This window comes from Planococcus citri, chromosome 2, assembly GCF_950023065.1.
Source record: "Planococcus citri chromosome 2, ihPlaCitr1.1, whole genome shotgun sequence".
Classification (NCBI taxonomy): domain Eukaryota; kingdom Metazoa; phylum Arthropoda; class Insecta; order Hemiptera; family Pseudococcidae; genus Planococcus; species Planococcus citri.
The window spans coordinates 84,294,827-84,309,242 of NC_088678.1; the positions used below are offsets into that span (position 1 = coordinate 84,294,827).

Below are 14,416 nucleotides of genomic sequence, written 5' to 3' on the forward strand. Positions count from 1 at the left end.
AATTACCGGAGGAACAAACGACGAACCGGAACCCATCCATAGGCATACGCATACGCATACGCGCACGCCGTGCGCCGTGGCCGCAGAAAAATCTGATGACAGTTAGGCCTTAGGGTATCATTACTCGTAAATTCGCGACAATTCTCGTAGCGCGCTTACCGCTTGGCGCTTGGCGCTTATACGTTAGTTTGAAAATTCTACGTCTCCGAAGTTGAAGTAACAAAAGTTGGCGTTAAGCTATGTGTATGGTGTATGGTGTATGGTGTATGTACGTTGTACTATACACTGCAACTTTGTCATCTGTCCGTCTCCGTTCAAGTACGAGTACTACAGTGTACACTATACACTACATACTCGTATATCGTATTCGTATTCGTATTGAATTATGCGATGCAATGGAAGCGCAGACCGCAAACCGCAAACCATAGTTCTGTTAGACCACCTAGAGCAGTAGTACGTACACGTATGGTACGTCCTCCGTACCTACGATTATTAAGGCCTGCGGCCCAATGGCCAATGGCCAATACGAGTGTAGTGTAAGGACGTGTACACTGCAACAGTGCAACAGTGCAACACACAGCAGTATACGCATGACCATTACATACGAGTACGTGTAAGTAGTCTAAAATTTGTATATTTTTTGTTTCAGTTGGACAGTCCTGTTTCTCCTTCAGTCGATCAGATGCTACCGATGAGCAATGGCCCGTCCAACTTTTATCAACAGGTACGAGTTTTTTTGTGTGTAACTGTGTACCCTAGTCTGTAGAGTGTAGGGCCATGTCCGCGACATTTCTGTTATTGGTGAGCACTTGGTACTGTACTGTACTGTACTGTACAGTACTGAGCGGTGAGTGCTCGCAATGTCCAGCTGTTTAGTGTACTCGTACGTCTGTACGTGTAGCGAACCAACAGCAAACAGTAGATGAACGGCGTACGGCGTGCAGCGTGATTTCATTGCGTTTGATTTGAGAGTTTATTTTTGCTTTTTGCTTTTTGCTTGTTTAGAGTGACGATCTATGCACAATGGTCAACTCGAACGAATTAGCGGCCGATCAAGGATATTACAGTACGTCACCTTCGCAACAGTTACAATACTGCACTACCGTGAATAGCGCTCAAACTACGCCAAACACGCCCTCCAGTATACCAGACATTGTACTTACAGGTAGGCCTAACTGTACTCCTGTACTCTACCCTTTACTCTGTACTCTTTACTCGACAGTACTCGCTTACACGCTTTTGTTGCTCGTGTCTCAGATTTCTCGACGACGGGCGATGAATCGCGACGTGATATGGCGAAAGACTTCAGCTGTGATATCGGCCTATCGAATTTTTTTCAATCCGCCGAAGGACTTCGCGATGGACTCGACCCCATCGATTTCGTCGACGGCTTACAAATGCTGGAACAGCTCAACGAATCTGCCAACTCGCAGTTTACATTAGAGCCGTAGGTGCCGCCACGCAACACAATTTCGCTGTTCAGCGGTATCCGCATCCGCATCCGCATCCGCAGCACATCGGCCATGGTACCTGACCTACCAAAGGACCATAGGTACAGCTATGTACTACCTACCGGCTACCGGCGCTGCGTACTACTCGTACGAGTACAATATCTATCTATATCGTATTCGTGTTTTTTTTTTGCTGTTGTTGTTATTACTGTGTGTGTTCGCGTGTGTACTCGTTCCCCTTCCCCCTCAATCATAATTATCATCGTGATCGCGATCGTGATCATCTGCGAGAGTAGGTACCTGTGAAATATTTGTATTCACTCGCTCGGAATCGCCATCCGTCTGTTAGACATATCTATATATTTTTCATTTTTATCTCGCTTTTTTCGGTTCTTCTTCGTCTTTTCTACGAGCAATTTTTTTCGCCGCCTTTTTCGCGGGTTGGTTTTACTTTTACTGTTTCGAATTGCCGCCGCCCCGCGTCTGTCTCCAGTCAGTTTTCTTCGATGACGCTGATATCGATATTAGAATAATTTCAATTTTTTCAAATTCAACATTACTAGAGAGTTGCGTTGGGAGCAGCTCCTATTGCCCCTCCAAAAACGTTGAAAATATTTCCCTTGAAAATTCAAAATCCTCGAAAAACTCCCCACCAACTATAAGTGCCGAGTGAAAAATCCCTACATTTGGCTACCCTGCAACTCTGGCACTCTAGCCACGCCGCGCCGCGCCCACAACGGAAAACAAACTGGCTGCACTGGACTGGGCTGGACTGGGCTGGACAACGAACGGTGTGTTCAGCTCGGGCGCTTCAAAAATATACGTATGTACTATGTAGTAAAGTGTTCTTTCGGACTTTTAATATTACGTAATTTGAAAATTTCAATCTTTCCTTTCTCGATGACACGACGTGACAAAAATCTGCACGTGCGAGTAAAACAAAAATCATCGAAATCAGTCGAGTAAGAAGAGGCTTCTGGCTGACAAACTATCCAACTATCGCGTCGCCGGTCGCCGGTCGCCGGGTAACCAAATTTCAACGAATATTCTTTCAAATTCGCCGAAGCATCCGCAAGTGAGAAAGAAATACCTACCTACGTAATAACTAATAAAAAGGAAACGATTTTAGGTTAGACGATTATTGCGAGTACCTAAAATTGTATTTGTATCGCTTTTTTGTTGGTCGTTTCGTTTCGTTTCGTTCCGTTCGTACGAGTAAGTACGAGTAAATTGACGCTTCCGTATTACGACCTGTACCATATATGTGTACTTGGCTACCTATTTCGTGCGTACGTCGCGTCGCGTGGTACCGTACCTACATTGTATACATTATAGCTAGGTGTAGGTACCTTTTACCTTACCTAAGTGATTCTTTACTCCCTTGTTAATTGTTTATTTGTTGTTGTTGTTGTTTTTGTTTTTTGGTTTTTCTCGTATTGTAGATATTGTTTTTTGATGTTTGGTTGGGCATATGCATTTTTGTTTTCACGTCTAGCGTATCTGGATATTCTCGGTGGTTTCAACTCGACAAGGTTCGATGAAATTTTGACTGTTTTTTGAAAATTAGCCGGATTAGGTGGTGGAGATGCTACGACGACCACGACCACGACCACGAGTTGATGTAATAGGCACGTAAATATATGTCTACGTCGTAATATGTATACCTACGAGTATGTACCTGCCCAAGTGCCGACTCTTAGACCTAGGTGCGGCTAGCCGATAGTTACTGTTCAATTTCCCGAACCACTCCGAGTTCAGAATAATACCTATCGATATAGAATTTTTTTTATTGAAAATAGTAATCCGACGACTGCGACGTTGTATCTCAACTCAACCTATGTGAGGTGAACATACGAGTATGTATTACGTATTATGTTCTGTAGTTGGTCAAAGCGAATAGCAGCTCTCGTCCACGCCCTCGCCCTCGTCCGGTCTACTCTACTCTACTAATACGTAGTGCCTTACCTACTTACTCGTGTTATAAGATTGAAATTTCTTCGTGGCACGACGCGAAAAAAAGAAACGGACGGCCGACGCGACGCGACGTGGCGAAAACTGAGTGAAAAGTTGAGAAATTCGGCTTCGGCTTCGGCTTGGGCTTGGGCTGCTATTTTTTGCTCTGAAATCTATATTCGTCTACCCAACATCCCTGAAAGGTACTCGTACATAGCAGTAGCTGTATAAGTGTGTAGTGTGTACTGTGCAGCGTACGTACACTATATATACAATTATGTATTGTATTATGTACATTGTACACACACACGTGTACAGATTCCGATTCAAACTACTTACATAATCCGTGTTACGATGAATTCGATGTACCTCTACCTACTACCTACTAGTGGGGTTGCTGCTGCGGCTCCTTTTTCCGAAGCATCTCTCACCACCCGACCACCCGTAACTTACCGTAACCTGCGACAAGCGACAAGCGACCAGACATTAAGATAACCAGTTACATTTCGCTTTCTTTCGCCATTCGCCATTCGCCATTCGCCAACGTGCGACTCGACGTTGCGACTGCGACTGCGACTACGTCTACGTCGAGTCACGCCTTGAAAATGCGTGTTTTGTTTTTGTTGCGTTGTTTTTCTTTTCTCGAAAGACGAGTTAAAAGGCTTACCCCTCCCCTCCTCCCTTGTTTCTTTTTTCGTCGTTTTTATTTCGCGTTGTTTTTGGTCGTTTCGATTTTCACCTCTGTCGTTGGAAATCATCTCTTAATTGGTACCTATTTTTTAAGTTGTTATTTTATCAAATTTGAGAAATGAAAAAATCGTTTATTGTGATAATAATTTTATAATACCTACGTTTAAGTTGTGTACTTAGTTGATAAGGTCGCGCACTTCAACTCTTAATAACGTTCTTTTACCTTTTGTTCGTTTGTGTGTTTGTTTGTTAGTGTGCGAGTGTGAATGTGTTTTTTTATTTTTTTTTTTTTCAACGTCAGAACGCGTGGAGAAATCTGCGGAAATGAATGACGTTTTTGCGTGTGTCTGTGCTCTGTGTACATAATTTGGATATCTTTTGCACCTACTTCTTTTATATGTTGATAGATATGTACATGCGTAGATTAACTATCTACCTACCGTTTGTTAATTTGTTATTGTAACTATCCGCTATCTTTATAAATTAGATATTACATATTATTAGATACTATTATTATTGTTTTGTCATTCTTATTACGCGTATCATTATCGCGAGTCCGAGTACCATTGTTTTGTGTTTTCTCAAAATTTGTGTCGAGTGTTATGTTACAAACGAATACGAATTGTTTGATTACCCAAAACGCGCAAAGTACTTAGGTACATATTTGGCGTTCGCCAATTCACCAATTCGCCATCGCGTGGATACGTAACTAAGCTTGAATTTTTCTATTTCGAGTTTTCTTTTTATTTCTTTTTTTCATAGGTCTCATTTTTTCTAGTTGTTCGCGTTTACGGTTATTTTATTCTTTTTTTTCTCGTTTGTTTGTTTACCTATTTGATTGTTGTTTTTTTTGTCATTTTTACCCCATCGCTGTCTCTTTCCGTGTACCTTTTTTCCCTCTATCATCTGTTTGTCTGTTCTGTCTGTCTCTCTCTGTTTTTTTTTTTTTTTGATAAGTCATTATTAAATCTTACTTACTTACGGTTTTTCTGTAACATATTAAAAATTAAAATACCTATCGCTGTTACTGTCGCTATCTATCTATATCTATCTATGTATGTATACCTACGAGTAGAATTGTCGTGTCCGTGTACGTCTACGTGTACGTGTAGTGTACTTATACATATTATGACGACGATGTTGTTACTACAATTTTGTTAATTCCGATCGGAGTGTGTCAAGTGTTATTTTTCGATTAAGATTAATTTTGTTTTCTATACCTAGGTATCTATTTGTGTATCGTTTAGGTCTTGTACATTAACATTATTACGTACGTGTATTTGTTGTTCAAAGATCTTCGTTTTATGTTTTCCATAAAAATTTACATTTTCTTGTTATAATTTTGATACTTCTTTCTAGACGTCCTAATAAACATTCTTTTTATTTTGTTAATCTGCTTACAGTAGGGTGAACGGGTGAACAGGTGAACGCCTGAACAGATGTGTGGGTGTACTGTACGCTGTACGCTGTACGCTATTCGCTGTACGTGGAGTAGTTTTGCTTTTGCGTTTTGCAATTGTTTCGTCTCGGTCTGATGTGAGAAAAGTACATATATGTACATACGTAATTAGCCCTACCTAATAACACTAATCCTAAGTGTCTGTCTGTCTGTCTGTCTGGCTGGCTGGCTGTGTGGGTATTGTACTACAGAACTATACAGATTATGAGAATCATTCGGGCGTGTCGCGGCGGAGGGAATTGATCGACTGTTTATGTTTAATTTTAACCAGTTTGTCGAGCAGTTGCAATTTTGGTTAAAATTTTTGGTAAAAAGTGGAAACGGAAAGGAGCCGTGCATGGAGATTAGATAAGGAGTTTTAACACCTGCCGCATTCCACGCCCATGTATGTAGTGCCAAATTTCAACACCAGCAGACCACAATACAATTCTGTAAGTCTCCTTTCTATCTATATCTACTTACCTGTACCTACAGGCTGTCAGGTTGCCCAGAAATATCGGGTACCCCGAAGAAAGTTTTTCATTAAAAACATAGCAGTACGTTATATGACCAACCCAAGTATTTAGCAGAAAACTACTCCAGTCCCGTTTCGGCCATTTCTACACCATCTGTGCGCAGCTGTGTGTTTCAAGTGGGAGTGGTTTGTTCATTGATGAAATTTGGTTTACCTTGGAGCGCGATCGAAATTTTACGTTCATTTCGCACATAACCGCCGTGGAGAGTACATTGTGTGAATGTAACCTACCTACCTACCTACCTACCTACCTAGCTACCTAACCTAATATGTAAATGTAGATGTACCACTTGTTGACTGTCGTTCTGTGAAGCTTGCGTGAGGTACAGAGTACTTACTTACCTGTTTTGCAGCTACGTAATACATAATATCGTAGTCGGAAGAACAGGTAATATTATTTATTATTGTGTTTTAGTTCGGTGTTGTTAATTGTTTTTTTTTTGTGTACATCACTTTCAACATCAACTAGCTGGTGGGCTAGTGAGACTGAGTGGCCGATCAAGAAGTCTCAAAGTCAAAGATCATGCACTGCACTTTCGTGATTTGAAGGCGGTAAAATTTCTGAAAATTTATTTGATTTTAAAATTTACAAATTTAGTAATTTAAAGTCGACGCGGAATCCTGAAAAATGATAAAAATCAAAAAATGCGAAAGTTTGAAGAAAAATAAGAAATAAGAATTTGAAATTTTTGTAAATTGGAGAGTATAGGCCAGTTGTACAATAATGGTGAATGATGATGTACCTACCTACATAAATTGCATACGCGGAACTTATTCGGAAATTGCGTAGTTTGGAAATAGAAATACCGTCAACTGGGGTGAAATAGGACAGTGAGGTGAAAATGGACACTTCACGTTTTTTTGGCTATATGTCGTCACAGATCACGCAATTATGAAGATAGGATCCTACTTTTTTTTTCATGTGATAGTGGAATGTCTGACGAATTTTTCTGTGTATCATAATGCATGTTTCGTAAATATACAAATCCACGAAAAAAGAAAATTAAAATTGATAATTTTCGTTTTTTTAAAAATACGTGCCGATTTTTCGACTTCATTTAATATTTATGAGAGGTAAGTGTTTTAAATTATTATACACGTATAGAGCAATTATTTAGCTACGATTTCGTTTTTGAATCATCAAGAACGGTTCATAAATACGGCTTCGGCGATTTTTTTTCTGTCTGAAAACATTGTAAATATTGTCAGAAAAATGTTAGGTACCTATAGTAATTTTGTTATATTGCTGTTTCAGAATGGTTAGCGTGCATAAAATGAACAAAGGGTCAAGACCTTACAAAAATCTTGACCCTTTGTTACTTTTACACACCCTAACCATTTTGAAAAAGCAAAATAAAAAAATTACTACAAGTAAAATTTTTGAAAAAATTTACGATTTTTATAAAAATCGCAGAAGCTGTATTTATGGACCAATTTTGATCATTTAAAAAAGAAATTGTAGCTAATGCATTGCTCTATACGTGTATAATAATATAAAGCTCTTACCTTTCAAAAATATTTAATGAATTCAAAAAATCTAAGAATGTCCATTTTCACCCCAAAATCGGGGTCCAAACTTGCTCACTTTGAGCGCTCCTGGAAATTTTGGTTGGGGGAGGGGAGGGTTGGGGGTGAGGTCAACTTGTAGCCAAAGGATGCCGAATTCGCCGAAAAAAAAATTTGGCTCAATATGTTCATTAGTTTTGAAGTAAATTAAAAAAAACCTCGAAAATCGTCCTATTTCACCCCAGTTGACGGTAATATGCGAAATCTAAACACTTGTAAAGCAAGTTCATGATACATACCTAATTTACCTAGCTAGTAGCTGGGTAATAGGTACATAGATATACATACACGAGTCGATGACGAAATAAGAATTGAGAAAATTGGTTTGTTTTGTAATTTTGCAATCATTTGCAATATTGTACCTTAACATTCTTCTTCTTCGTAGACGCCAGACCGGCCAGACAGATGGAAATTGGAAATCGGAAATTCTGAAAATGATTTGAAATAATAATAATAATATAATATTACAAAGGATGTGTTGTGAATTTCAAATTTTTTTTTTCAAAAAGGTAGTTAGTTTAGCGTTTGTGTTCGGTGTTGGCTAATGTAATTCCAAATTTGTAGAAATATGTAGACAATGCGAACTTGAAAATTTATTTGAAAATCTTGTATCATGGAGACAATGACAATGAGGAACTCCGGGAAATTCAAATTATAATATTACCTATTACCTATGTAAGTAATTATAGTAATTTTATAACCTCCTCAATACTCAATAGTGACTGCTGAACCGGAACCCAAACCGAAACGTGGTTTCGGCTATCTATCATCACACTTCGGGGCAGTGAGCGTGACGAAGCTGGAACGCTGGAACTTTGACTATATAATACTGGACTGCTAGCAGTGATGAACGTGACGGGTCCAACATGTCCGTTCTATAAGGCTCTGTTCGCATCCTCTCTCACCGCACTTCAGTGGAATTCGCCCTAGTTGTTTACGCTCACTTGGGTGATTCCACTGAAGTGCGGTAAGAGAGGGTGCGAACAGAGCCTTATAAACCGGAATAACGTTATACATGTTGGCCTCGCGACGTTATCAAATTCACGTGTAATTTAACTAGGTGCTAGCAGTCCAGTATTATATAGTCAAAGCGCTGGAAGCGTCGGAGCGTCGCCGGACGTTACGGACACGCTGATGGTGGAGCTGCGGCCACGGCCTATGGCTACGGGTTCGGTTACGCGAGCTTTCGAAACAGCAGCTGCCAGCTGCTGCTCAAGTTCAACTTGTTTACACTTTACAGTGTTATGTGTTATACCGTTAAATTAAGACGAAATGACGAATGATGATAAGCGTAAGAAACACTATACTGCTGCTGCTATGAGCCTATGAAATAGTCGTTTGTCTGCAATTCAACAACTAGCAACTACCTAATAAAAGTAATAAATAATATCGTGCGCATCGCATACTTTATATACTTGTAATTCTCATATTCTCACAGTTCGTCTTCAATAGTTCAATATTAAACTTGGCTTGGGTGGACACTGCACAGTGGATACGTACGTACGTAAACAGTGAACCGAATACTACATAAACGTAGACAGTAGACACTTATTCATCTGGTACGCTCAGCTTCGGCTGTAGCTGTAGCTGTACATAGGTAGATATAGGTAGGTTCAGGTTCAGGTACCATTTCATTTCATTTAAATCAATCGACGAATCGATGAATCGATGATGATGAATCAAAGCATACCTACTCGTACTTACTTGCAATAAATTGAGTAACAGTATCGTACGTAGTTACCTATGTACTTATGTACCGATAACCTACCGTGTAGTCGTAGTCGTATCATAATATTATACGTACTTATGTAGGTGCTAGGTACCTAATTGTGATATCTGTGTGTGTTATTACCACCTAGGTTCGTATTTTCAACATTTACGTTGGGCGCGACGACGGTCGTGGGTTGTTATGGATCTTGCGGATGGTATTGTGTTTGGTATAGTTGTGAAATGCAGTGGCTTTTCGGATACGGATCGTTGATATGGAAAGTTGATTTCCCTTACAAGCAGAAACATGTTGGCTACATCGAGGGCTTCGAGCGGCGTTTTTATCAGTACAGCACAGATCATCGCGGAACTGAGCAAAATGTGAGTAAAGTAAAGTAAAGTATCGTCTACGGTGTAAGCGTCAGTAAGCAATAAGCATCTACCCCACCCGCGTTCACGATCGCCATCGCCATCGCCATCGCCAACCAACGCAAATTTACAATTACCTACCATTCCATTATGGTATGCAGGTATATTTTGTGTTATTGGTTAGGCCTTTGAGCGAGCTCATATTTACGTTTAGTAGTACTTTCCGCCTCACATTAGGTACCTTACCTAGACTAGACCTACTCGTCGTACGTAATTAAGTGTATTTGCGTATATTTTTGTTTCATGCGCGTGGTGTGTCCTGTGTATCTGCATCGGCATCGGCATCGGCATCGACATTACCTAACCTACGACGACCGACGGTAGCCAGGAAGAGTTGTTACGTTACTGAAATCGGACGACCCACAGGTAGATACTCGCAGCTACGTACATATTACGTACCCTATACACACAACCTCTCGAGTCTCGAGTCTCGTAATTACGTACACGTACCTAGACGTACGTCTACTAGTACATACATAGTACCTATAGTATATGTACATGACACATGTACGTACATTATAAACATAACGTATAGTGTTGATTGATAAGTTGACGCTTATTGGCATCCGCCGCCGCCGCGTGTGTTTCATGTGACGGTCGCCGCGTCCGCGTCTTGGTCTTGGTCTTGGTCTCGGTAGCAACGAGTTTGGGGAGTGGCGTACGAAATCGACGACAGCGAGAACGGCGCAGTTTGGAGTCGACTAGATTTTCGAGAGAAAAACGGCTACAAGAGGAAAGTGTGCACGTTTCATCCGAAAGACGAAACGGTACGACCTTTCGACGTGACCGTGTACATCGGCGATCCGGATAACCAGTGGTACGCCGGCGAAGCGCCCGTCGTCGAAATCGCCCGCAACATAATATCCGGCAAGGGCAAGTCCGGCTTTAATCTGGATTACCTTCGCCAGCTGGCGCAGTGGATGAGGAGAGTTGTTCCCGAAGCCAGCGATCCGCACCTCTTTGAATTGGAAAAAAACGCCTCGCGCCTGCTGCTGCTGTCGTCGGCAGCCGATGAAATGAAAAATCAAAAACCACCGCCACCACAACCATCGGCATCGGCATCGGCATCGCCGACCCCACCGCCACCGCAGCCATCGTCTTCGCATTTCACGTAGCTACAACGACGAGCTAGCGCTCGCCTCTCGCCGGCCGCCTGCGGAATACCGATACTTGGTCGATTCGTCTTCAGGTAGCTACCTTTTTACCTACACCGCGTACCGTACGAGTACACTCGTGTATACGTTACCTACTACGTTAGTGTGTATACATATTCCGATTTTGTAATGAAATTGCATTAAAGTTGACATTTTTTCAGTACTCGTAATAATTAGCTCGTACACGTGTCTTTGTCGCTGTATTTTTCGTTTTCCGCATCCGTCATTAACGAGCACCCTTACCGAGTCGGAGGCCAGTGGCTGCTGCTCGCGACAGCCAAATAAATGAATGGCGTACGTTTCCGTTTTCTTGGAATGTTGGTAATCGTCGTGTAAGCTGATAAGTTCATAATTATGACATATTTGCGAACCTACACCGCCGCATCCGCAACCAATTTCATTTACGTAAAATGCTTAGCAAAAAAAATAAAAAAATAAAAATGAAAACACAGTTGTTGGGTGGGTGGTTACAACGACCAACTGACATTATTCCAGTACCGTGTCTACGTACGACTTATACATTTGCAGAATTTCAACTAGCAAGTTTCGTCTGTACGCGGCGCGACAGAACCATTGCGGCTATTGAAAATTTAAGCGTTATACCGTATGCATCGACTTACGCCGCCGCGCCGTGCCAGAAGACGTATTTTTCCCTTCCCAACAAGTAAGTAAGTACGTACATGAAAGCAAATTTCACCAGTTACACGTACCTAGGTACTTATACATATAAAATGGAGTACGTAGACAAACTAGGTAATATGGCGTTCAAAAATGAAATATCCGTCGATCGATTCCGTTTTATTCGTACCTAGGTGTAGTGGTCACCAACCGAAATAATTTTTAGGGGACTCGTTACTCGTTACTGCTTGTGTTTTCAACTGCCGATCTGGACCTACTTACGGCAACGCACTGCACTCGAATAGGCTGCTACTGTTTTCTGTTCTTCGCTCGATTTGTCTACTCGATATTCGATACCATCGAGTTTTAGCTAATCTCATTTCACGAATACCTACTACCTAGTACTTGGTACACCTATCCGTCAAGTAAATACCTACGTACTATAACGATGAAAATGAAGACACGCTCGGCTACGCAAATTACGAGAATTTAATTTACAACGATAACAACAGCAAAAACAAAACAAAAAAAGGCACAGTTGGATAGAAATTAAAACTAGATAAATTTACACAAAATTCTATCCTATCTATATAGTATCGACTATCAATCTAAAAAACAGAGAGACCGAGAGAAGGAAAAAAAACACTAAAAAATCTACCACAGAATCGCTTTCTTCTATATTTTCTGTACAAAATTGCCGTAATGACGCGTGCGGAGCGTGGATTTGAAGAGGTACTCTCTCTCTCTCTAACATACGAGTAGGTAATCTGCATTATTTTCATATCAAATCTTCGGCTGAAAATGGTTTTCTACACATCGGACACGTACCCTGCGTAACAATGAAAATGGTACCGTCGTAGTAATTGTTTTATAAAAAAAGCCGGCTAAGCTAACATGTACGGTGTACGTGTACGTAATGGGCGAATCATCGGTACAAACGTTTACGTACGGTAATTTTTCCAAAAACTGAGCTAGCGCTTATGTCGAACCAGTCGTATATACATTGGTGGTGGAAACAATGATAACACGGCAACTTTTTTAGCGCGTCCGTCTTGATGACATCTTTACAAATCGAGCACGAATCGCTTCCTCTGCGAACATTACATTACTCGTATTATTGGCGCCGCAATTACAAAAAAGGTAAATATGCGAAATCGATAGCTACGACTACGTAGTATCGTAGGCTATATAAAAGTTTGACATTACGTGAATTCCGACGAATTGTCCCGCTCCTTTTTCCTGAAAGCACGAATTATACCATACATTATACATATTACTTATCTAGAGACGCGATATAAACAGAGTACCTACAAAAAATGTTACAAGTTCGCAAACAGTCGTGTTTTAATAATGGCTGAACTTGGGGTACTCGCAGTAGTACCCAAACTAACTACCAATCACGAAAACAGCATGGAACTGGCGAATGTGAATGTGAACGTGAACGTGAAATGAAATCACTTACTTTCTTCTCGTTGGTTTTGTAACTGTCGACGAATTCCGCGGCGAATGAGCTTCGTTGCCCCGCTCGTACGAATATCGTTCGCCGTCACCGTGATGATGATTATGATGCGGTTGATCGTAGAACAAAGAGTAAGCGATCGTGCCGACAGCAACGACAACCATAACGCCCAAACCCAATAATCCGAGGCCCGCCGCTACGTTCGGCATTCTCCCATCAAATTAACACACTCGAATGATATGTTTCCTTTCCGTACTGCGCACTACGATCCAAATTCACCGTCGTTTACCGCAGATAAATGCAAATCAGCACTCGACCCGTCGCTATTTCTTCATCATTAATAACGCGTTGATACGTTGAAACGTTGTATGTACCGCTTCGGATGCGGATGTAGATGTGTACTCGGGTTCGCCGTCAAAACTACACCAATTATCAGAAAGAAAAATACAACAGTGTTATATACCTCTAATCTAAGAACTCTTTGCAACTCGCAACTGTAGTCCCTTACTTGCTTCTAGATTTAAAAAATTAACAATCGAAATACCGATCGATCAATCGGCCCAATTTCAAATAGGTATTGAATCTACAAGAAAGAAATTGAAATTTGAAAATAATTGCAACAATTAAAATAATAATTTCCGAAAAGAGGTAAAATATATGTGAAAACTAGTGAAAACAAAAGAAAAGAACCATGGTAGAGTCTAGATACCTAGATCGCAGATTCGCAGATGCGATATAATTTGATAACATACAACAAAACAACACTCTACAGAGTCAGTCACATTCAGGTCACGCTTCCTGAGACCACCATGATCATCCGTGAGCAACATGGTGACGTAACGCAACCCATAAGCGGTTACGGCGAGTGCTGTGAAAACGTGACAGAACGTGACAGAACGTGACATTGGACAACGGTAGAACGGTACTCTACTATTCGTTCCAGCAGGGCTTCAAACCCGAACGTTTTCGGGCACGGGTATCGGGTACGGGTACAGATTTATTTCTCAGAGAATCGGGTACGGGTATCGGGTACGGGTATGAAAATTTTAAACGTTCGGGTACAGGTTCGGGTTCGGGTATTTTAGGTGAAAAACCCGAACTGTACCCGATCTATCGGGTATTTGGGTTCAAAATAGGCTCCTTAGGGTACGGGTACAGGTTCGGGTATTCCTCATTTCATTTTTCGGGTACGGGTACGGGTTCGGGTACAGAAATTGTTGGATTTTCGTTCGGGTATTCGGGTATTCGGGTACGGGTACGGGTACGGGTTTGAAGCCCTGCGTTCCAGTTTCCGTTATTCATGATGATTGCTATTTGCTCCTGCTCTTTACCCTTTTGTCCCTTTTCCAGTGCGGGCTGTTCAGCTGTTGGAGTTGGACAGTGGACACAAATGACAAAACATAAACGTATCGTTTC

General features: G+C 41.2%; 3 protein-coding genes across 13 annotated transcripts in view; 2 read left to right on the top strand and 1 right to left on the bottom strand.

Annotated features, from left to right (window-relative positions):
- The window catches only part of LOC135838172 (CREB-regulated transcription coactivator 1-like), a 67,863-nt gene extending 62,377 nt beyond the window's left edge, over nucleotides 1-5,486 (top strand). For all 4 annotated transcript variants that reach the window (XM_065353790.1, XM_065353791.1, XM_065353792.1 and 1 more), the window contains 3 exons: nucleotides 650-724; nucleotides 1,006-1,165; nucleotides 1,258-5,486. In XM_065353790.1, coding sequence (XP_065209862.1) covers nucleotides 650-724; nucleotides 1,006-1,165; nucleotides 1,258-1,451 — 429 coding nt within the window. In that variant the 3' untranslated portion in view covers nucleotides 1,452-5,486. The remainder of the gene's footprint in view (nucleotides 1-649; nucleotides 725-1,005; nucleotides 1,166-1,257) is intronic.
- Nucleotides 5,487-8,200: 2,714 nt separating this feature from the next.
- LOC135838175 (putative glutathione-specific gamma-glutamylcyclotransferase 2) lies at nucleotides 8,201-13,666 on the top strand. 8 transcript variants are annotated; one of them, XM_065353810.1, is made up of 6 exons: nucleotides 8,201-8,308; nucleotides 9,072-9,133; nucleotides 9,493-9,721; nucleotides 10,094-10,135; nucleotides 10,408-10,958; nucleotides 11,085-13,666. In XM_065353810.1, exons 3-5 carry the CDS (start codon nucleotides 9,584-9,586, stop codon nucleotides 10,882-10,884), a joined length of 657 nt encoding a protein of 218 aa, XP_065209882.1. In that variant the 5' UTR covers nucleotides 8,201-8,308; nucleotides 9,072-9,133; nucleotides 9,493-9,583; the 3' UTR covers nucleotides 10,885-10,958; nucleotides 11,085-13,666. The 8 variants fall into 8 exon arrangements, with proteins under 8 accessions (XP_065209882.1, XP_065209879.1, XP_065209880.1 ...); XM_065353807.1 differs by lacking the exon at nucleotides 8,201-8,308 and adding an exon at nucleotides 8,824-9,009; XM_065353808.1 differs by lacking the exon at nucleotides 8,201-8,308 and adding an exon at nucleotides 8,824-9,009 and having other exon boundaries at nucleotides 9,086-9,133.
- On the bottom strand, nucleotides 12,013-13,749 carry LOC135838177 (E3 ubiquitin-protein ligase RNF115-like). The gene is made up of 5 exons (XM_065353811.1): nucleotides 13,509-13,749; nucleotides 13,004-13,420; nucleotides 12,748-12,780; nucleotides 12,491-12,632; nucleotides 12,013-12,370 (listed from the first exon to the last, which is right to left on the bottom strand). Exons 2-5 carry the CDS (start codon nucleotides 13,207-13,209, stop codon nucleotides 12,320-12,322), a joined length of 432 nt encoding a protein of 143 aa, XP_065209883.1. The 5' UTR covers nucleotides 13,210-13,420; nucleotides 13,509-13,749; the 3' UTR covers nucleotides 12,013-12,319.
- Nucleotides 13,750-14,416: the final 667 nt, after the last annotated feature.

Bases quoted from the DNA above. Each gene is read 5' to 3' on its own strand.
- LOC135838177 (XM_065353811.1), bottom strand. From the start codon at position 13,209: ATGCCGAACGTAGCGGCGGGCCTCGGATTATTGGGTTTGGGCGTTATG. The intron at 12,781-13,003 runs GTAAGTGATTTC...TCGTGCTTTCAG, and splicing joins ACAAAACCAACGAGAAGAAA to GAAAAAGGAGCGGGACAATT. The intron at 12,371-12,490 runs GTACGTAAACGT...ATTGTTACGCAG, and splicing joins CAGTTTTTGGAAAAATTACC to GGTACGTGTCCGATGTGTAG.
- LOC135838175 (XM_065353810.1), top strand. From the start codon at position 9,584: ATGCAGTGGCTTTTCGGATACGGATCGTTGATATGGAAAGTTGATTTC. The intron at 9,722-10,093 runs GTGAGTAAAGTA...GACCGACGGTAG, and splicing joins ATCGCGGAACTGAGCAAAAT to CCAGGAAGAGTTGTTACGTT. The intron at 10,136-10,407 runs GTAGATACTCGC...TGGTCTCGGTAG, and splicing joins TGAAATCGGACGACCCACAG to CAACGAGTTTGGGGAGTGGC.